General features: G+C 66.2%; 1 protein-coding gene and 1 long non-coding RNA gene across 4 annotated transcripts; one reads left to right on the forward strand and one right to left on the reverse strand.

Moving 5' to 3' along the window:
* Positions 1-1,314: 1,314 nt before the first annotated feature.
* On the reverse strand, positions 1,315-20,361 carry TERT (telomerase reverse transcriptase). 3 transcript variants are annotated; one of them, XM_047798137.1, is made up of 16 exons: positions 19,236-20,360; positions 17,792-19,139; positions 14,846-15,041; positions 13,622-13,802; positions 12,776-12,955; positions 12,106-12,264; positions 10,835-10,930; positions 10,325-10,410; positions 9,594-9,707; positions 9,091-9,162; positions 8,775-8,963; positions 6,168-6,294; positions 5,423-5,484; positions 4,774-4,898; positions 3,997-4,134; positions 1,315-3,597 (listed from the first exon to the last, which is right to left on the reverse strand). In XM_047798137.1, exons 1-16 carry the CDS (start codon positions 19,452-19,454, stop codon positions 3,494-3,496), a joined length of 3,396 nt encoding a protein of 1,131 aa, XP_047654093.1. In that variant the 5' UTR covers positions 19,455-20,360; the 3' UTR covers positions 1,315-3,493. The 3 variants fall into 3 exon arrangements, with proteins under 3 accessions (XP_047654093.1, XP_047654904.1, XP_047607600.1); XM_047798948.1 differs by having other exon boundaries at positions 3,165-3,597; positions 12,106-12,228; positions 19,236-20,361; XM_047751644.1 differs by lacking the exon at positions 9,594-9,707 and having other exon boundaries at positions 3,165-3,597.
* LOC125110799 (uncharacterized) lies at positions 6,195-8,281 on the forward strand. Its single transcript, XR_007130800.1, has 3 exons — positions 6,195-6,261; positions 6,533-7,313; positions 7,511-8,281. It is a non-coding gene; the product is annotated as an uncharacterized LOC125110799 (long non-coding RNA).
* Positions 20,362-20,403: the final 42 nt, after the last annotated feature.

The raw sequence follows: 20,403 nt of genomic DNA on the forward strand, positions 1-20,403 counted from the left end.
AACGCGGACGGGCTCTCCGCCCTGAAATGGAAAGGGAGCCCCGCGCCACAGAAGCCCCCTTCTCTACCTGGAGCCCGGGGTCCCGGGAAGGGTCTGTCCTGACGGCAGGTGATCCTGAACCTTGAGGGAGAGTGGGGGCCGTCTGTGAGGCTTGGGCCGCGCGATGCCCAGAGAAGTCACAGAGCCACAGCCCACCCCACTCTCGACGGCCGGGAGCCACGGCCGAGAAAGCAGGCCGGGCGGCCGGCCCGTCCAGGTGTGGCTCAGAAACCGCACTGCGTTCTTGGAGACTTTCTCAGTCAAAAGGGCCTCAGGAGGAACAGAAAGGCCAATTATCAGGCAGCCTGTGACCGTCTCAGGAGGAAGCCCAGCACCCACTCTTGCACGTCTGTTTCCCATGAGCCAAGTCCCCAGCAGCCCTCTGTGTGGGGCCCTCGCAGCCGCAGCGCCCGATGCCACCCTCCCCCACCTCCCCCGCAGCCAGGAACCGGTGACAAGGCGCTGGACACACAGGCTGGCTTCTGATGGGCCCACAGGGACCCCGTGTGTCCTCGGGGATCCTGCCCACAGAGCCCAGGTCCCAGGCGGGCAGGCACTGTCCGAGGTGCTGAAGCCTCCCACCACCAGGGCCCCACAGCGAGGCCAGGCATGCGCTGGGGCCCCGCCTCGCCTGCACCCTGATCCCGGGCCGGGCTGAGTGCACACTGCTGCCCGCCAAGGGGAGCCGAGTGCTAGGAGGAGGTAATGCAGCAGTGGCTGAGGTGAGTCCGAAGCCCCGTGGGGAGGGCGGGGCCTGCACTCCACTCCTGTCTTGCGGCCAAGGGCGCCTTCCTCAGCCTCGTGTCCGCAGCCTCCCTCCTCCACGTTCAGGGACCTGGCGCACACCGGGTGCCGCCAGGTGACTCGGGGTCGTGTCCCACCCTATGGTCGGCTGATTAGTCACCAACTCCACCTGCCCCTCTGACGCCCCTTTGCCACATCGGGTGAAGTAGCGGTGGGTCCTGGGACTAGGATGTGGGCATCTTGGGGCCAAGACCTGTTACCAACCCCCCGGGGACCCTGAGCTGCCAGGCTTGGGAGGCCCTCTGCTCTAAGCGACCCTCACAGGTGAGCATCCCATGGCCAGGCGCCAGGGAGGAGGTGAGGGAGCGCCAGGAACGTGGGGCTGGGGCGACCCCTCAGCACCCTTGAGGGCCCCGTGTTCACCCACGCTTCATTCTCGTGCCTCGAAGCCCCTCACTGTGCACACGTCTGGGGCACGGGAGCCAGCGAGCTTCTTCACGTGCAGATTAGATCCAAGGAAGCCCGAAAAACTAGACTTTTCACGTCTCAAAATTTTATTATTTTGACATTATCACCCTGAGCAGGCTTGGTGGTCTGCACAGCGGTTTTAAAAAGACAGAAATTGGAAGGAGGTTTTGGTCTGCTGAGCCTGTGACCAGAGCACAGCCTCTCCAAGCACTTTATTATCATTATTTGTCTTTTGAGGGCCGCTCCCGCGGCATATGGCGGTTCCCGGGGTAGGGGCTGGATAGGAACTGCAGCTGCCAGCCTCCACCACGGCCACAGCAACGTGGGATCGGAGCCACATCTGCGACCTCCACCACAGTTCGCAGCAATACCAGATCCTTAACCCACTGAGCGAGGCCGGGGACTCATGGATACCAGTCAGATTCGTTTCCGCTGAGCCACGTTGGGCATTCCTCTCCAAGCCCTTTCACTTTAGGAAAGGCACACACAATTCTGAGTAAAACTCGGACAAAATGCATTTACTAGACAGATGAGGTTCTGAGCTGCGTAGATACTGGAAAACGGAGTCGTGACGGAAATGCCACCAACAGGCCCGGGGCAGCGGGAGCCCGTGGTGGTCAGCGGCGGGCAGCAGGCACAGGCGTGGCATGTTGGACACCTCCGCCTGCATGAAGTGTCCTCTGCCCTGAGTGGCAGGTCAGTCCTTTCCAGCGAGGGCACTACCAGGCTGGCACACGGGTGGGTGGGGGTGGGTGGGGTCAGTCCCTCGTGGATCATCTCGTGCATTCATGATACACTCTGCGGACTTGGGTCCATCATAAACACATCAGCTCGGTCACGGGAACGTGGTCGCAGCGGCGTCAGTAAACAGGTAACAGCCATAAACCCTGACAGGCGCCCACGCTCAGCCGATTCAGCTGCATTAGCACCGACACCGGCCAAGGTACACACCGTGGCACCTGCCAGGTTGGATGGCCCCATCGGGGACGTCCCGGGAGAAAGCCTTGGGAACTGTCATCAAAATGCCACCTACGGCCTTTGTGCTCTCCCCAGGCACAGGGCACAGCCAGCCCACAGGGCACCCCCGAGCGGCGCCCTGCTGTTCTTTCTGAAGGGCACGGCCTCAGCACAGACAAAGCAGGGCGGGCCCGACTTGCCGGAAGGACCCCTGCAGCTCCCTGGAAAACAGGCTCTCTCGGTGGGTGGGGAGCGCCACACAGGGATCTGAGGTCGCGGAGGGCAGGGATCTGACCAAGGACGCAGAGGGACTCTGACGGTTACGGCACGGAGGGGCCGCTGCTCTCAAACAAGCCCCCGTAACATCTCTGCTCCCCTTCTTCCTGCAGCTGAGCCGTGTCCCCACAACCTTACCCAACCCCTGGCCCCGACTGTGGACCGAGCCTGCTGCTGGCTGCCCTGCCCTCGGGGGTCCCTGCATAGAAGACACAGCACCCAGACCAGCCTCCAAACCGCCCCAGCCCCCAGCAGCATCGGCACCATCTGGGCCTAGCGTAGGACTCACCCCTAGGCCTCGCCCTGTACCTGCGGAACCGGAAGCTCAGGGAAGGGGCAGCACCTGTGTGGTTCCCCCAGGAGACCAGGGCATCTGTGTGCCCCCCGCCCCCAGGAGACTGGGGACCCCTGAGTGTCTATGGAGTTCGGCTGGAGCCAGAGCAGGCAGGGGTGGGCGCCGGGAACCGTGGGAGTTCCCGTTTATCCTGTCTATGTGTGTCCCCAAGGGCAGAGGGAGGCACATGGGGGCTCAGGGGTGGGCGTGGGCGCCTTCCTGCTGACCCCACAGGAGTCCCCTTACTGCCCCACCCACTGCCCTCCCCCACATCCCCTCCCAGGCAGGCCCAGGCCTCAGGGGCAGCACGCCCGGCAGAGTTGGGCACACTCTCTGGAACACGCTCTAATGCAAACACCAGAGGAAGACTTTATCAAACAGTCAGCGAGAGCCCGCCACCTTCCCTCGCTGGGGCGACGGCCCTGCGCCAGGCGGGACCTGCGCAGAACGGCGCGGAAGCGGGAGTAGCGGGCAGGGGCAGGGGCGAGGCCGGGGGCAAGGGGCGGAGGCTGGAGACGGGCCTCAAACAGCTGACGGGGCCCTTTGCTTCTGGGGAGGCCTGTGAGGCTGAACTTGGGATGCAGCTGGGGTGGGGGGGCGGTGGGGCAGGTGTGGGCGCCAAGCTGGGGTGCTGCCCGGGTCGGGGGGCCAGACCCCGCCGACCGGGGCCAACTGTCAGTCCAGGATGGTCCGGAAGTCTGCAGTCAGGGCTGGGTCGGCGGCGGCCTCGAGGGCGGCCAGCGTGGCCCCAGGGAGCCGCTGGCACAATCGCTCTCTGGCTGCAAGGGGGTGACTGAAATCAGACCTCCTCCCAGAATAAAACTGGAGCATGGCCCTGACGGGGACCTGGGGGTGCCACCGAGATGGGCAGACGGTGGCACCAGGGGAGGAGCCCCGGTGGAGCTGGCACCCCACCATGCTGGGGGCCTCGGGCAGGCAAAGACTCCAGGGGATGCAGACTCGGGGGTGCTGGAGGGGAGGCCAGGTCCCAAGAGGGAGGGGGGGTGGGCAGTCCTAGACGCGGGAGGGGAACTGTGACCCTTGGGGCACCCGCACCCCCTCCCCTCCAGGCGCTCCTGGACCCACCCACCTGCCCCGGGACATGGCAGGGTGGGGTGGGGGAGACCAGAGGGTGGGGCGGCGCTCCCCAAGGGGCCACTGACCCCGCCCATGCCTACCTGCCCGGAGCGGCCCCAGAAGACAGCTGTAGGTGACGCGGTGACGAACCAGCTTGAGCAGGAAGGCGTGGAGGCAGAGCCACTCTGCGGCTTCAGAGGGAAATGGGCCGGAGGCGCCCCTGGCTCCCAGGGACATCCCTGGGGACACAAGGAGCTGAGGCCTGGCCTTGCTCCCAGGGGTTTGGGCCCCAGACATCGCCTGTGCAGCCAGGGCCCCAGCGGAACACCAAGACGGGGTTTGGGATGGGGCGAAAAGGCACTTGCACTGCAGGGACCCCCCTGACATGGGCGCAGGAAGCTGACACTGACAGGTTTGCCTTGACTTCTCCAAGAAACCCCCACAGGCACAAGCAGCAAAAAGCAAAGTCTGCCCCACCCAGGACTCGGAGACACACACGGCCTGAACCGCAGGCAGGTCAGAAATGCCTGGGACATGGCTGCAGGCATCGGGGCCTCTCGGTGGGGACGTCAAGGGGATACCGAGCCGTGGGCAGTGGACCCGAAGCCGACGGTGCGGCTGGCGTGGTGCCCCTCACGGTTCTGGGGTGCCCAGGGCCTCCTGCTGACCACTGACCTAGGTCCATGCAGGCTCCCAGAGCACCAGGGAGCAGGCAGAACGAGCCAGGAGGCAGGGGACAGTCACCAGCCGGCCCCCAAACGGCCATCACTCTCCAATCGTGCAGGGGAGGGCGGGCGAGCCAGGGGGCGAGCCAGCGAGTGGAAGGGGTACCCCGAGTCCCCATCTCACTGCCCCGCGGCCGTGGGTGGGGCGCGCACCTGCGTTTCTGGCTTTCAGGAGCGAGTAGCAGCAGGACGCGGTGTCCGAGACGAGCCGGAGGAAAAACGAGGGGTTCCTCGAGAGCGGCTGACGGAAGGGCAGCTGCAGCACACACGCGTGGAACCTAGGACACGCCGGCCTCGTCAGGCAGAGCCGCTCCCCGAGCGCCGCCCTCCGGGGAGGCGGACACGCAGAAGGGCACGCGCTCCAGCCCAGACCGGGCCCCAGGTCTCGGCAGCGGGGCCGCCAAGCCACCCGTGGACAGGGAACATTCTGGAAGCATGGCTGGGCTGACCGGGAGCTGCCGGGAGCGTCTCCGCCCCCCGCCCCCCGCCCGGTGACCCCGAGCGGGGGGGGGGGGGTGGCGGGGGCGACGGGGGGGGGGCAGGGGGGGGCGGGGACGCTGCTTCCCCAGGTCTCGGCAGCGGGGCCGCCAAGCCACCCGTGGACAGGGAACATTCTGGAAGCATGGCTGGGCTGACCGGGAGCTGCCGGGAGCGTCTCCGCCCCCCGCCCCCCGCCCGGTGACCCCGAGCGGGGGGCGGGGGTGGCGGGGGCGACGGGGGGGGGGGGCAGGGGGGGGCGGGGACGCTGCTTCCCCAGAGCGAGGCCGCGGTGCCCGCCAGGCCGTGGGGGCGCGGGAGGCACCTGTGGGCCTGCAGCAGGAAGATCTTGTAAACGCTGGCGAGCACCGTCGGAAGACTGTTCACCTGCAGTCGAGGAAGAAGGGATGCTGGCCACGCCCCTGGCGCCTGAGCGTCTGCCTTTCGCTGTATTGCCACCTCCGGTGGAGCCAGAGAAAGGGCCACTTTGCGAAGAACCCGCCAGAGCCTTCGCCCCCGCCAGGCCCTCACCGTGCCCCCAGCGGCTGCCGGAGCAGGACCCCAGGGAAGATATTTGGGGGGGCGAGGGGCGGAGCCGGGCTCGGCCCCACAGCCCGGGGGGGCAGCCCCTCAGCAGGTGACGCTGGGGCTGACACACGCACACACCTGTGAACACTCCCAACACACACACTCGTGCACACTGGCCTGCACGTTCCTGCAGACATCTGCACACAACACACACCTGCAGTCACACACACGCATCCACTCATTGGTGTCTGCGCGCACACACACGCACACCCACAGTCACGTGCATGCATAACACACACACTAACGTGCATGCCCACACAACACACACCCCCTCAAAGGTGTGCACATTTGTTACATGGACACACGTGTGTGAGCGCACACGTATGTGATGTCTGGCGTGCTTTCACCCACATGCATGCATAGCCACGCGCCCTCACACACGCTCCCTGCCAGGGTCTACACAGCACGCCCTGGACAGGAGGCACTGACACCTGCCGCCCCCTCACCCGGAAGTCCCGGCTGCCTCCCGGAAGCCCTCGCACCTGCAGGTCCAGAAGGATCCCGTGGCACTTTAGCCGCAAGACCGCCAAGAGCTTGCGACGCATGTTCCTCCCGGGCTTGAAGCCCTGGTTGAAGGTGAGACTCGCTCTGATCGAGGTCCGCGCGTAACTGTAGGACAGGGCGGGGTCGCGTCAGACGCGTGGCCTCCTCCTTTGGGCAGACATGCGGGCCCCGACCCTCGCGCACACCCGGCCCGCCCACCTCCCTGGAGGTCCTGGTCGGGTGCAGCCACCTCTGTGCTTGGAGGGCGGTGCCAGACAGACGGGTCAGGAGCCCCGCCAGGTGTGTGTGTGCCCAGGATGAGTGCGTGGCACAGCCCAGACCCGTAGGGGTTCTCTCACTCCAGCTCCCAAGGGAGAAGTTCTCGTCCGTGAGACGGACCTGCTGTCTCCTTAAACGTTCTCTGAGATCAACCTTAACGACAGAACAAGAGTTCTTCCTGGCGACACGACATCCCTGTTTGCGGTGCTGTGTTGCCCACAAGCGCCTGAAGACAGACAGTGCCTCTCGGCCTCGCCTCGGGGTGAGTTTCTGGAAGTGGAACTGCTGGGACACGCAGGACTGCTGAAGAAGGCAGGGCAGGTTTCTGGTTCCAAGAGCAGCTGTCGGGGGCGCCTCCGCCCGGCCACCCTGACCGCGCTCCCCACGGCCGGCGGGCAGAGGCTCCTGCGCTCAGGCCTGCGCCCGCGACCGTCAGCCTGTCACAGTCTCTGGCTTGCTCAGGACCGCGTCCGACTTGTGCAGAAGCTCCGTGCATGGAGCGGGGTCTGGAGCCGGGCTGGATCCTGCTGCCCGTGGGCCCCTGCCCCTGCCTTAGTGCTCCGTCTGCCCCGGGATGAGCTGGAGCCGGGCTGGATCCTGCTGCCGTGGGCCCCCCGCCCCGTCTGCCCTGGGATGAGCTTTGAGACCAATGCCAGGACGACAGTGGGTGGCACCAGCGGTGCCCACCGGGACGGGGACCGGCTCTCCCGCGTCAGGACCAAGGCCTCCTTTCTGGCCGACTGCCCGCGACACGCGACCCGCCAGCACGACCACTTCTCTGAGTCCTTTTGTTCGTTTCCGTCGTCACATTGGTTTCCGCGTTGAATGCCTTTCCCACCGGGCGTTTCTCCCGCTTGCGCTCTGAGGTAAAATGGCTGCACCGCTTTCTTCCGGATTTTCTAAGACGACGACCACATCGCCAGCCTCGTCCCCGTCCAGTGCCCGGGGCCCAGCTTTGGGGCGGGGCTCTGGCCGCTCTGCCCGGCGGTCATCCCTGCGCAGCCCCGGGCTGCGGGGTGGGGCGGCCGAGCCTGGGGCTCACCCCACCGCTCTTCTTTCAAAGGCTCTTCTTTCCGGCTTCTCTGTCTTCGCGGCCTCGCAGGTGCTTGGCCGTGTGCTCGAGAAGCCCTCGCGGGGTTCTGAGGGTCACCCCCAACTCCACGGCTGAACTTGTAGCTTCTGCGAACAGGCATCTGCCAAAGCGGTGGCCCTGGAGCCTGGAAGGTTCAGGCATCGGCACCACGGCCGACTCCCAACGCCCACTTGTTCTGGGCTACGGCCGGCGCTACGGCCCTTCTCGGCTCCACCCGTGGCTCGGTGACGCCCACTGAGGCTGTGCTGGGCTGGAACGGGCGCCTGCGCCCAATGGTCACAGCAACAGGCGGGCGGGCAGTTCACGACGGACTGGAGTGGAGTGGTTGGTGCAGGGACATGCGAGGGGTGGTGTGGGCACTGCACACGGAGAGCCTGCGGCCCCCACCCCGGGAGCAGACCCAGCCAGCCCCGAGGGTTCCAGCCTGAGCAGCAGGGTCACAGCCCAGGCTGGGGACACGCGATGTCCACACGGCCTGGACACCGGCATCTTGTACCCATCAGCAGACAGATTCCTGCACCCACGCCTGTCTCAGGTCCCTCTGTATCTGGGCCAAGTCTGAGCCGGGCTGCGCTCTCAGGCTGGGGGAGGTGGGGACAGGCTGTCAGGGGCTGAACTGGGCCCCCAAGCCCACATGCTGAAGCACTGACCCTCGTGGCCGCGTGGGCACAAGGCCTTTAAGATGGTGATTAAGTGAAATAAAGTCATAAGGGTGGGGCCCCCATGCAACGAGACGAGAGCCCCAAGAGTCACCGAAATGCGTGCGGATGAGGGCCACCGCGTGAGGCCATGGGGACCGCGGGGGCTGACGCACCCACACGCCGGGAAAGGCTCATGGGGAGGCGGCTGTGACACCTGATCCAGCTTCCAGCCTCCAGGACCGAGAGCATAAGGTCTCAGCCTGAGCCGACAGAGGCAGGGACGGCGGCACAGCCAGCGCGGGCCACCTGCGATCCTGGCCGACCCCAGGTGACCATGAAGCCTGACACCCGGTGACACCCCGGGCGGCGTCGGCACATGCGCCCCCGCCCTGCAGGGACCTGCCAGGTCCTGGGATCTCTGGTTCAGATCTACACGCTTTCCCGCAAAACATCTGGTGCCCCCAAGTCGGCCTCACAATCTCCTTTTATTAAAAAAGGCCGGAAAACTGCTCCCCTAGAGACTCTGGCCCCATGTGGGGCGGGAGGACGACCCCGGCCTCTGACCTCCTGGGTTGCGTGCCCCTGGCACTCACCTGGCATAGTCGCAGTGCACCTCCAGCGTGCGGGTGTCCAGCAGCAGCCCGCACCAGGGGAACAGGCAGTGCGCCGGCAGCTGCAGTGGGGCTGGGCCGCCCCGGGCACCGTCCTCCACAGGGAAGTTCACGGCTGTCTTCCGCAAGTTGGCCAGGCAGCCGTACTCGGGCACGCCGCGCACCAGGGTCCTGACGCAGAGGCCGCGTCAACCGCGGGCGGAGGCGGGGGGGGGGCGGGCGCTGCGGGCACTGTCAGTGCTGCCCGCCCTGTCGGCACTGCCCCCCAGCAGCCACTGGACACGCGCGGGGACCTCACCTGAGAAAGGCTTTGGCTCGCGTCAGGTGAGGGGTCACCAGCAGGAAGTCGTCCACCAAGCGCAGGAGCACCCTGGACAAGCAGAGACCCCGAACGCGCTGCTTTACGCCCACGTGTGCCGCCCTCCCACGGGCTGCAGCCTGAACTCGGGGACACGGTACAATGACCTCCCGCAAAGAGGCTGACAGACGACTTAAGCTTCTGGGGACTCGGCTCCGGCTGTGACAACAAGCCGGGGCCCTGCGGTCACGCGCACGTGCCCGGCACGTGCAGGCCCGCGGACCACCGTGTGCACTGCTACGTGAAGAAAGGGGGCGGCCCCGTGGTGTGGCCCCCTGACCAGAAATCCAAACGCGGAGCCCCCTGACGGCGGCGCACTGGGTCAAGGATCTGGTATCCCCGCTGTGGCGCAGGTTCGATCCCTGGCCCGGGAGTTTCCGCATGTCGCAGGCACAGCCAAAAAGGAGGCTGAACGGGCCGGATGCCCGTCCCGTGGGTCGTACCCGTCACGCTGGATCCCGGGGAAGAGTCTGTTTTCCATGTCCCCGTAGCACAGGCTGCAGAGCAGCGTGGACAGAATGGAGCCCTGTGGGATCCCCTGACACTGGACGTAGGACCTGGGGGCAAGACGAGGTCGGAAGGTGGGCGGACACGCCCGCTCCTATGTACACACTGCACCCACCCGGGGTGACATGAGCCAGGATTTCTCATGCTCCCTCGCCACGCCCTGCCACGCACCTGCTCACACATGGCACGTGACCAGGTGGACGCCACGAGGGCCACAGTGGGTGGCGCCCCTGGGAGGAGTCAGGGGACACAGGCCCTTCCTTTGGAGAAGCTCTCTTCCTCCCCAGTGCCCGTTACACACGTGTTCCCTTTGTCCAAACTCGCCCTGCCATGCGTGCCTTTAGCATGTGCGCCACTCAGAGCGTGCCCGTGACTTTAATGAGAAAGGCACGCCCTTGAACGAGAAAGCTCCGGGGCTTGGCACACAGTCCGAGCTGACCTCTGACGACCTGGGCCCTGAGCCGGCAACCCAGGACCACCACTCTCCCCAGACACTCGGGGTCTCACACAGGCGCCTGCCCAGGCAAGTCTGGTTTCACGCCCGTGAAAAACGTTCTCTGCTGGGTTTTGAACACAGGGACTTCCGTAACCGTGGGGGCCATACTGGGCCACGCCACCCGCGTGGCAGAGCGCCATCAGGGGTGCTGGGGGTGGGAGGCTGACCCACCTGCCCCCGATCCGGATGACGTGGTTTCGCAGCAGGCTCAGGAAAAGCTCCAGGAGACGGCTGCCGGCCTCGTTCAGAGAGCAGCTCTGCAAAGCAGGCGGCGTGTGGTGAGCGGGCTGGGCCGCCGGACGCAAGGGTCTCAGAGCCTCACGTGGTGGCAAGGTCGCCCCAAAACCGCTCTGCGCAAAGCATGGAGCCACAAGGGCCGACCCCCTGCTGGTGAACCTAGCCTGGGCACCCTGCCCACAGGCAGGAGGCGGGTCCCCTTGATGGGCCACGTGGGGGTGTGTCTACAGGCCAAACCCTCTTTGTCCGCCTAAAGGAGGGGCTCGTCGTCTTTGGCTTCGGGACTCGCGACGAGTCACGGGAGAGCCTCCAGCAGCAGCAGAGGGTTCGCGGGGCAGCAAAGGGAAGACGCTGCCCGCTGCAGAAGCCAGTCTCCGTCGGCCCTGGAGGGTGCCCACGCCCCACCCCAACCCCGCCAGCAGTGAGCTGGGTGCCCACACGGACCTGCTCGATGACCACGGCGTCCCTCAGCGGGCCGGTTGCCTGCAGGTGTGCCACAAACTGTCTCATGTAAGGCTGGAGGTCTGCGAAGGTGGACACCTGCGGGCCAGGAGGATGCGGTGAGCAGGTGGGCGCCCGGGAGGGCCCCTCGCTGTGAAGCTTCTGAGGTCGCCCCACCACAGCCACTAGGGGGCGCTGGGAGGCAGGATGCAGGCGGGCTGGGGTCCATCTCCGGGTGCATCCCACCTCACCCCAACTTCTCCAAGGCCTGTGACCACTGCGACAGGTGGTGCTCGAGCAGGAAGTGGGGGCAACCAGGCTAAAGACTTCAGGCTTCAGGGCCGCAGAGCAGCAGGGAAGTGGGGGCAGCCCCAGGGAGGAGGGGCCGCAGAGGGAGGAGGGGGTGCAGAGCTGGGCCCCAGGGAGGAGGGGCTGCAGGAAGCCGGGGAGAGCCGGCCGTGGCTGCCTGCAGGGCTGGGAGGCTGAGGGAGCCCGGCTCCTCTGAGGGGCCCACACCAGCTCCCGGGCGAGTGGGCAAAAGGGCCGAGACAGAGAGAGAGATCAGAGGCCACACTGCCTCGAACTGACCCTCACGAGACTCAGGCCAGGGCTCCCCCCATCTGTCAGGAAAGTACCACCCTTTCAGCAGGAAAACACGCGAGAGCTCTGTACACAGCCAGGCATCGCGCCCGAAACGCCGCAGCTGCAAGACAGGTCTGTGACCAAAACCACGCGCGAAACGGCAGAAAGAAACACGAGAGAAACGTGCCTGCGGGTGAGGTGGCATCCCGTTTCCGGAATGTTCAAATTCGTGACGAGAACATTGCTCATGAAACAAGGGCAAGACGGCGGGTCTACCCAGAGACGGAGCAAGTTCACGTGGCTTCCTATGGCTGGAAAACACGCTGCCAGACCGAGGAAGGCCAAGTGCGTGTAAAATCAGGCACGGCGGCAGATGAGCGCGCGCAAGACCAGCCTGCAAAGCCCAGGCTCAAGCGGAGACAGAGCACGAAAATAATTCCCAACAGGCCCTGGACTGAGGTGGCAGCCTGCGGGGGCCCGCGGACCCCTGCCCCTCTAAGCCGACAGGGACAGCGAGCGAGCCTCCCTCTGCCTCCCGCCCCCAAGACCACACGCAGCCCCTCGGCAAGGCTGCAGGCCGGGTCTGGGCAGCCGGGGGGAGAGGACTCCTGGGAATCCCAGAAAGAGTGAGGTCGGCGACCCCGCCCCCCAACACCGAGGGCCCCCGCCCCACCCCTCCCCTGGGGGCTTACATGGGTTTGGAAGGACTTGCGTACGTGCCCGCGGGCGGTCCTCCGGAGCACGGCGCACTGGCGCACGCAGTACGTGCTCTCCTGGGGCCGGATCACGTTGGCGACCACCTCCAGCAGCCTGTCCTGAGGGAGGGCGTCGTAGGCCCCCGTCACGTCCACCTGTGTGGTCACGGAGCGCCTGACGACGTGCTCTCCTTGGACCCGAGCTCCTGGGGCCTGCTGCCTCTGAGCCATCCTGTCCCAGCACTCGCTCTCCCGCCCCTGGGGGCTCTCACTGAGACCTCCCCCCGCCCAGGTCCCCCAGGCTCTGAGCGCCCCCAGTGCAGGCTGCGCCCCTCTCCCTGAGCTGCTGGCTGGTGACCAGGAGGCCCCTGGTGGATGACTGAGGGGCTGGGGGCGACAGGGTACTGGGATCCAAGCAGGCGTTTCCTTCTCTGAGGGCATCCCCCGAGGGCGGCAGCCCCCTGGAGTTGGGGCACAGTCAGAGTCCACTCCAGAGGGAAAGGCACAAAGCTTCTGCCTCAGACCAGACACCCCCAAATGGAAGCAGGGTCCCTGCCCTCCCCCTCTCAGGAGAATGTATGGGACACAGACACGGCCGCCGAAGGCGGACGGTCCCCACACCAGCAGGGAGCCAGCTCCCTTGGAGGGCTGGGAGGCGGGCACCCACCTTGACAAAGTACAGCGGGGGGGCCGGGTCCTGGGCCCGCAGGGGCAGCACGAAGGCCCGCCAGGCCCTGTGGATGTCATCCACGCCCAGCACGGAGGCCCCCAGGAGGCGGGGGCGCCGCGCCCGCTCGTAGTTCAGCACAGCAAACAGCGTCTTGACCTGCCCCGTGAGACGCCGGACCTGCAGGCCCCGCCCAGGATGGGCAGTGTCATCAGGAGGGCCGCGGCGGAAGGGGGGCCTGGGGCCAGACAGCCCCCGCTGCCCCCCTCGGCCAGCCAGCCTCCCCGAAACCCCAGCAGGGCCCCCCCACCCCCACCCCGGGATCGCCGTGGGGTCACGGACACTGGAGAGTGCAGCTGGCTAGGCCCTGGATCCCCTCCGCTCGCCTGCCCTCCCCCCAAGCGAGGACGCCTCCAGGGGACGCCGCCCTGAGGAGGTTGTTTTGGCTGGAGACCAAACCCCCATCACCACCAATGGCTTCTCTCTCTCACTAACGATGAAACACCCCAATACCGCAGGGAGGCCCCCGGAAGGGTCGGAGCTGCTGGGCACGTGGAGACGCAGTGAGGGCAATGCAGGCACCGGGGTTACGGGAGGGAGCGAGGTCCCAGAGGGTCCTCGGGACCCCGACAGGCTGGTGACAGCTGACCGCGAGGCCCCTCTGCCCTGGCTCGCGGAGCGCGTAGGGACAGGGGGCTCTGGAGCCCGGCCACCGCCTCGCAGGACTGGCCTCCGGCGCTCGGCCCTCCCCGGGATCCCCGGTCCCCTGGCCCTCGGGGCTCTGATGACAGAAACCCAGGCCTGGGGCTGAAATGCACTTCGCCTAAAAACGACACCGGCAGTGACCTTCTTGTCTCTGGGGCCTGTCCTGGCTCCCACGACGTTTGCCATGTTCACAATGGGCCGCAGCCCGTCGGGTTTGGGGACGAAGCGGAGCTTGGAGGTCAGTACAGCGGGCCTGGCTTCCCGGTGTCGCCTGATCTCTGCTTCCGACAGTTCTCGAAGCTGCACACGATCTAAGTGTTGCCTGAAACAGACGGGCCCGTGGAAAGGCAGGCAGGTGAGCCTGGGAGACACCAGAGCCCGGGAGGCTGGCGGAGCCCACGCCCAGCGCCCTGGCGGGGCCGGACATCTGGGTCCCGGCGGACGACGCCCTGGGCAGTGCAGGCTGGGGCCCGAGGGACCCCACCTTCCTCCCCGCCATCGGTGCAGCCTCGCTCCCAAAGACCTGTGACCTTCAGCCTTTACCCCTAAACCAGCCACAGGGAGGGTCTGGGTGCCCCCACCCCCGGGCCACCGAGGTGAGGTGCTCCCTGTGCTGGTGGCCCCAGGATAAAAGGTGCTTCACAAGCACAGCCCAGCCTGGGACTCGAACGCCCCCCGCCCTGGGAGACGGGCCCACGGGCCCCACGAGAGCCCACACGGCTGCTTCAGGTCACATGGCACAAAATACTTAAAATGAAATCGGGCCACTGTGCCTTTGCTGAGACCCGTAAGTCTGACACCAGAGCCTTCCCCAGACGCAGGAGGACACGGGCTCCACCCCGCGGGCTCAGGGGCCCTGCCCGCTCCCTGCACGGACGCCTGGCTCAGGGCGCCGAGCCTCTGACCCTGGGCATCCCAGTCTTTCAGGCTGTCACACCATCCCAGTGGACCCTCGCCTGGCTGACCTCTGCCCAGTCCTTCGAAATGGACACAGCGGTCACTGAGCCGCTGAGACAAATCTCGTGGCCCCCCCACCACAATGCAGCCCCGGGTCCCAGGGGCTCCCCACAGCACATCCGCCAAGTCCTGCCCGTTCTGCATGAATTAAACAGCGCTGGGCCCATGTGCCAGGGAGACGCCAGCAGCCCACCCTCCCCGCTTTAGTCCGTACAGACTCCTTCCAGACCCTGCAGACCGGCCAGCTCGAGCCCCGGTGGGCAGGTAATGAGAGGGGCTACAAGAGCCCGAGCCCAGCCGCCAGGAGGGGGCCTGGGGAAGGCGCGGGGCTGGGAGCAGGCCCCTGGCATCGCCCAGACAGGAGCGAGACACCGTGTGACCACCCCCCCCCTCCTCCGCCCCCCGTACCTGATGCCTGCGCTCTGCAGCCGGCTCCAGATGCGCTTCCGGAAGAAGAAGAGCCGGTTCTTCTGAAACGTGGTCTCCGTGACATAAAAAAACGACCTGAGCAGCTCGACCACGTACGTGCCCATCAACCAGCGCAGGAACTTGGCCAGGACGGCCTCTCTCAGACGGTGCTCGGCGGCCTGGACACGGCGAGCCTCTGGGAGGAGAAAGGTGGGCGCTCAGCCCGTGCACCGCCCGCCTCGTCCCCGGAGGGCCCGGGGCAGGTCTGGGCTGCTCGCGGCGTGTCTGGGAGACGCAGCAGAGGGGGAGGCGGGTACCTTGGAAACGGCGCTTCTCCCAGGGGCGCGTGAAACCCTTTTAACCGAGTTCCCCACGCCTTTTCACTTTGTTACCGGGGCTCCTGGAAAGCTTAGTCGTGTGCAGAGCTCACTTTGTGTTGCTACTGGGCAGGGAGGGCGAGGGGCCTTGTCACTTGTCCTGGTTACGCACAGGCTGCACAAAGCGAAGGCTGCTCCCCAGAGACACGCTGCAGGGGGCTGGTCTGTGTGGACTCGGGCTTTGCCACTGGGCAGCACGACCCAGAAACGCCTGGGGGTTTGCAGGCCAACCTTGGGCGAGAAGAGACCGCCACACGCTGGCTAAGGGATGCCAGGCACCTCGGGCTTGGTGCACGTGCCTCGGGCCGAGACGGGTGCCCGCCCTGTGGTCCTCTGCGTTTGTTCTGTGCACTTGGGAACACGAGCAGGTGCCAGGGCGCCTCGGCAAAGACAGCCGGGGCTCTGTGGCCACTACCCGGCATGAAGGGCACGTACAGAGACCAAAGGGGCCCCAGAGGCAGGTCTGGGGCAGGAGACAGGCCAGCGAGCAAAGAGGAAGAAGGGAGTCCAGCACCGAGACGTCTCTGCTGGGGACACAACTGGGTCAGTATGGGAAGTGGCTCGAGTCAGGCTGTGATCTGATTACAAGGGCAAAGCCCTGGAGTTCCCATCGTGGCGCAGTGGTTAACGAATCCGACTAGGAACCATGAGGTTGTGGGTTCGATCCCTGGCCTTGCTCAGTGGGTTAAGGACCCGGCGTTGCCGTGGGCTGCAGATGTGGCTCGGATTCCCCATTGCTGTGGCTCTGGCATAGGCTGGTGGCTGCAGCTCCTATTGGACCCCTAGCCTGGGAACCTCCATATGCCATGGGAGTGACCCTAGAAAAAAAGGCAGAAAGACCAAAAAAAAAAAAAAAAAAAAGCAAAGCCCTTACCTGGTTCAGAAGGTAACCAGCAAAGAGAAAGTGGAGACTAGAAACCTACAGCAAGGAGGCAGAGCCAGCGAGTACCCACAGCAAGAAGCTGCACAGGACCCGCCAGGAAACCAGGGAGAAAGTGGACAAACTGGGAGGACGGGTGGCGCCCTGGGAGCCAGGGACGCAGGTTCAATCCCCAGCCCGGCACCGTGGGTGAAGATTCCCACGTTGCCACAGCTGCGGCTCAGGTGGCAACTCCAGCTTGGATCGGATCCCTGGCCCAGGAGCTCCATATGCCACTGGGGCCGCAAGAACACAAACAAAAAAAAAGACACGTGAAACATCAGCTTGGTGTTGACAAGATACCTAAACCCCATGTCCTCGTAGGACACGAAGAGGTTGAAAATAAAAATTAAGAAGGAAAAATGGCACCAGAGGGAGGCGCTAACCGGCTGGGGCCGCGCGGAGGCTCCAGGAGCGGCTGCTGGGCTCTACGCTAGAGGGTCACGGGACCTTCCTCTCGGAGATAAACCCTGGACGTGTGCGCAGTGAGTGCGACCCAAGTCCACCTCGGGAGGACGAGGGGGACCGACGCCCCGGGGCCGTGACCTCTGCATCGAGCACCATCATGACGGCCCCAGCCCGGGGCCGCAAACGCACAGGGACATTCCTGCAGAGGCCCAGGCACGAGATCAAGCCAGTCAGACCCCCACCGGCTGAAAAGGAAACCAGCAACAAAGGCCACTTAAAACAGCCACACATTTGGAAAATAAGAAACACGTGTCCAGTAACTCCAGGATCAAAGGAGAAGAAACAGAAAACACTCTTAAAAAGCGGCTCAGATAAAAATGTGCGCCAACATCAAACACAGAGCAGCCGGCGTGGAGCTGGGGAGACGCGGGACGGTCGCGGCAGGAGAAGGAGCGCGAGAGAAGGCGGGCGGCGGGGAGACTCAGGCTGGCGGCCCCACGGAGATGCGGGAGACATGCCAAGGGGCGAGGCGGGAGGGGCCCGCTCCCACCGCAGCTCAGGAAGAGTGATTGTGGTTGGATGTGGGTGGACAGGCACGTGCCCAGCTGTGGCAGCAAGCAGGAATCCTGGCGATACCTGGAGGCAGATACGGACGGCCTGTGGTCTGGCCTCCCGGGCTGGGGATCAAGGAGCTGGCGAGGTCAGTGCCAGCATGGCAAGCGGGACCAAGGCAAAGGAGCCTGCGGCTGTGGACAGAGCGCACGGTCGGCTTGGCGGAAGGGGCGTCCAGCAGGAACTCCGCTGGCCCTGGCCTGGGGCAGCACACTTCAGCTGTATTTGGATCTACCCTCCACTGCCTAGATCCCCCTGGGAACCCGGAGCCTCACCCCCAGCCCCCCAAAGGAGGTTCTCAGCTCAGCTCCCGTTTCTATCGCGGGCACCGTCTCTAGGCGATGACCCTCAAGTCAAAAAGCTGCAGGCACGCTTACCAGGGCTCCTGGTACCTCCTGTCGGCACAGCCCTACTCCCCATGTGCCCATCTCCCCGCTGCCCCACCCCGGCAACCAGAATCTGCCCGAGTCCGTGAAAGTCGGTGGATGGGTGCAAACTGGATGGCGAGGGAGTCAGAGGCCGAGAAATCAGATGGCACCACCCATCACCACCAAGAAGCCCCCTGCCCCCAAGGGAGGGACGCAGCAGGTCCTGGGGTCTGGGCCCGCGGGGCGGGCGGCGCCTCCTCACCCGGGCTCCGGCGCAGCCAAATGCAGTCCTGCACCTTCATCTTCCACATCAGCTCCTGCAGCGAGAGCCTGGCGTGCTTCCCCAGGGAGACGAGCTTCTTCACATTCCTCAGAAAGCGGCGCTTGTTGTGCGGGGAGCCCCAGAGGCCCGGGGGCACCAGCCGGTGAAGACAGGCCCGCAGGAGGCGGTACACCTGCCAGGGGCTGCTGTGCTGGCGGAGCAGCTGGACTAGGCGCCTCGAGGCCGAGTCCCCCTCGGCGGCCGCTGCCAGCCGCTCTGGAGCGAGGGGGCCCACTCTGTGGTCGCACACCTGACCGCCGGACCCCGAGAGGGTCGCCGCAGCCCGCAACGGGCAGTGCGCCCTGAGAAGCGCCTTGTAGGGGCACCGCGCGTGGTTCGCAAGCAGCTCCCGGAACAGGGGCCTCATCCGCCAGTAGCGCGCGGGCACGCGGCGCGCCCCTGGCTGCCCGGGCTTTGAGGCCAGAAAGATGACCTCCACGAGCCTCCGGGCCCCCGCCAGGCTGGGCGGCAGGGAGCAGAGCAGGAAGGAGCGGCGCAGCCCTTCCTTGCTCCCCGAGCAGTAGAGGAAGCGCTTGGTCTCGGCAGCGCACACATGAGGACTGGGCTTGCCCTGGAGGTGTGGCTGCCACCAGGATGGGGGGCAGGTATCCCGCGCACCGCCTGCTTGAGGGGAAAGGTGCCGGGTTCCGGGCGCCTCACCCTCCCGAGACTTGGCTTTCGCAGCGGCTCTGGTAGGTGTCATCACGGGGGGGTCGCTGTCGCTCGACCCAGGCGCCCTGCCCTGGTGGGCCCGGGACGCCTGCCCTTTGGGACCCTGTTCAGGCTCCGGGACGTGCCTGGGCCTCTTGGCTGGAAGTGGATGTCCCCCCGCTCTGCCCCGACGCCGCCTCACACCTTGCGCCCTCTGCTCCTGGGGTCGCCCATCTTCCCCGCTGCAAATGGGGCGCGTGAGTCCGAGGCCAGTCGGGGTCTGGCCCTTGTGTCGCATGGGCCGAGCCTCCGCTGCGGTGTAGAGGTCATAGAGTGGCGGCCCGCACACCTGGTAGGCACAGCTCGGGGGCACCAGCAGGTACAGCGCGCAGCGCGCCAACAGGTGGGTGAGCACGTCGTCGCCCACGCGGCGCAGCAGCAGCCCCCACGCGCCGCTCCCGCGCAGCGTGTCGGTCACGGTGTTGGGCAGGTAGCTGCGCACGCTGGTCGTGAAGGCCACGGGTGGCCCGCCGCGAGCCCCGTCCAGCAGCGCGAAGCCAAAGGCCAGCACGTTCCTCGCGCCGCGCTCGCAGAGCCTCTGCACGACCCTGGCCACCAGCTCCTTCAGGCAGGACACCTGCGGGGGAGGGCTCCTGAGTCGCCGCGGGCGGAGGTACGTCGTTCCCCACCCCTGTCACCACCTCCCAGGCCGGCGTCCGCGGGAGCAGCCCACCTGGCGGAAGGACGGGGAGGCAGGAGGCGGCTGCGCGTCCCAGGGCACGCACACCAGGCACTGGGCCACCAGCGCGCGGTAGGCCGCCGGGTCCCCGCGCCGAACAAGCCGCCGGCCCTCAGGGCCCAGGCGCCGCACGAAGGTGGCCAGCGGCAGCACCTGCCTGTAGCGGTCCCGGAGCAGGGAGCGCACGGCCCGGCACCGGGGCGCGCGCGGCATCGCCGAGAGGAGGGAGGGGGTCCGCGCGGAGGAAGGGGCGGGGCCGGGAGAGGAAGGGGCGGGGTCGCTGGAAGCCCGCAGCCCCGCCCTCCGGTCGCGGGTGTGGCCGGGGTGTTTGCGCCCAGGTACTCAGAGGGTTCGGCCCCATCGCGCGGCTGCTCCGGGGAGCATCCCCACCCACGCGCCGCGACCCAGCCCAGGGCGCAGGGATCGCGCGAGGGTCGCATGGCCGAGAGGCTCTGTGGCACCTGGGGAGGGGACCATAACGTGGGGTCCCCAGGGGACCTGGTGCTTTCCGCGCCCCCTCCCCCCGGAAGTGGGTCCTTTTGGTTTGTCACTTTCTCATGTGGGCCGTGACCGGACACTGAGGATGCTCTCGGTCCAGCAGGGGCTTTAGAAGGAACAGGGCAGCGGATGTATAAAGATGTGCAAATAAGAACGTGGACACCACCGCCCTGGCCAGACGGGCCTGGGGGAGCCGAGGGCGCAGGCGCATCCTCAACTCCCACGAAATTCCCGCAGCTCTTCCCTGGCCCCGGGCAGCGGGCAGCAGGCAGCAGCCCTTGCCCGCTGCCGAGGTCTCCTTGACCCCAGGCCTTGGCTTCTCTTTGTGGGTTCTTGGGCTTCTCTGGTCCTTCCATAAACAAAACCCCTCGCATCAGTTCCCCGTTAATCAAAGGAAGGGGAGAAAAGGGATGCACAGGCCCGCTGGGGCACGGTCCGCAGGCTCCTTGCAGCTGCCCACAGCCCTTTCTTACCCGGAGCTGCCAAGCCCTCCACACGTACCTGGACAGAGGTAAGTCTGGATGGTCAAGGGCCTGCCCCACAGGCTTGCAGCCCAGGAGAGCCAGGAACCTCCACCTTCCATCACAGCAACAGGGACCCTCCCCACGGCCGGTCATGTAACAAGACAGTTCAGAGCCATCACCCTAGTGACGTTTCACCCAAA

This window comes from Phacochoerus africanus, chromosome 1, assembly GCF_016906955.1.
Source record: "Phacochoerus africanus isolate WHEZ1 chromosome 1, ROS_Pafr_v1, whole genome shotgun sequence".
Taxonomy (NCBI): domain Eukaryota; kingdom Metazoa; phylum Chordata; class Mammalia; order Artiodactyla; family Suidae; genus Phacochoerus; species Phacochoerus africanus.

What these genes read in the sequence shown, in the direction of transcription:
- TERT (XM_047798137.1), bottom strand. Translation starts at nt 19,454, where the DNA reads ATGCCGCGCGCGCCCCGGTGCCGGGCCGTGCGCTCCCTGCTCCGGGAC. An exon ending in CCCCGCTGTACTTTGTCAAG is followed by an intron (nt 12,265 to 12,775) that starts GTGGGTGCCCGC and finishes GTGACCACACAG; the next exon opens with GTGGACGTGACGGGGGCCTA. An exon ending in TCTGGGGCCGCTCCGGGCAG is followed by an intron (nt 3,598 to 3,996) that starts GTAGGCATGGGC and finishes ACCCCCTTGCAG; the next exon opens with CCAGAGAGCGATTGTGCCAG.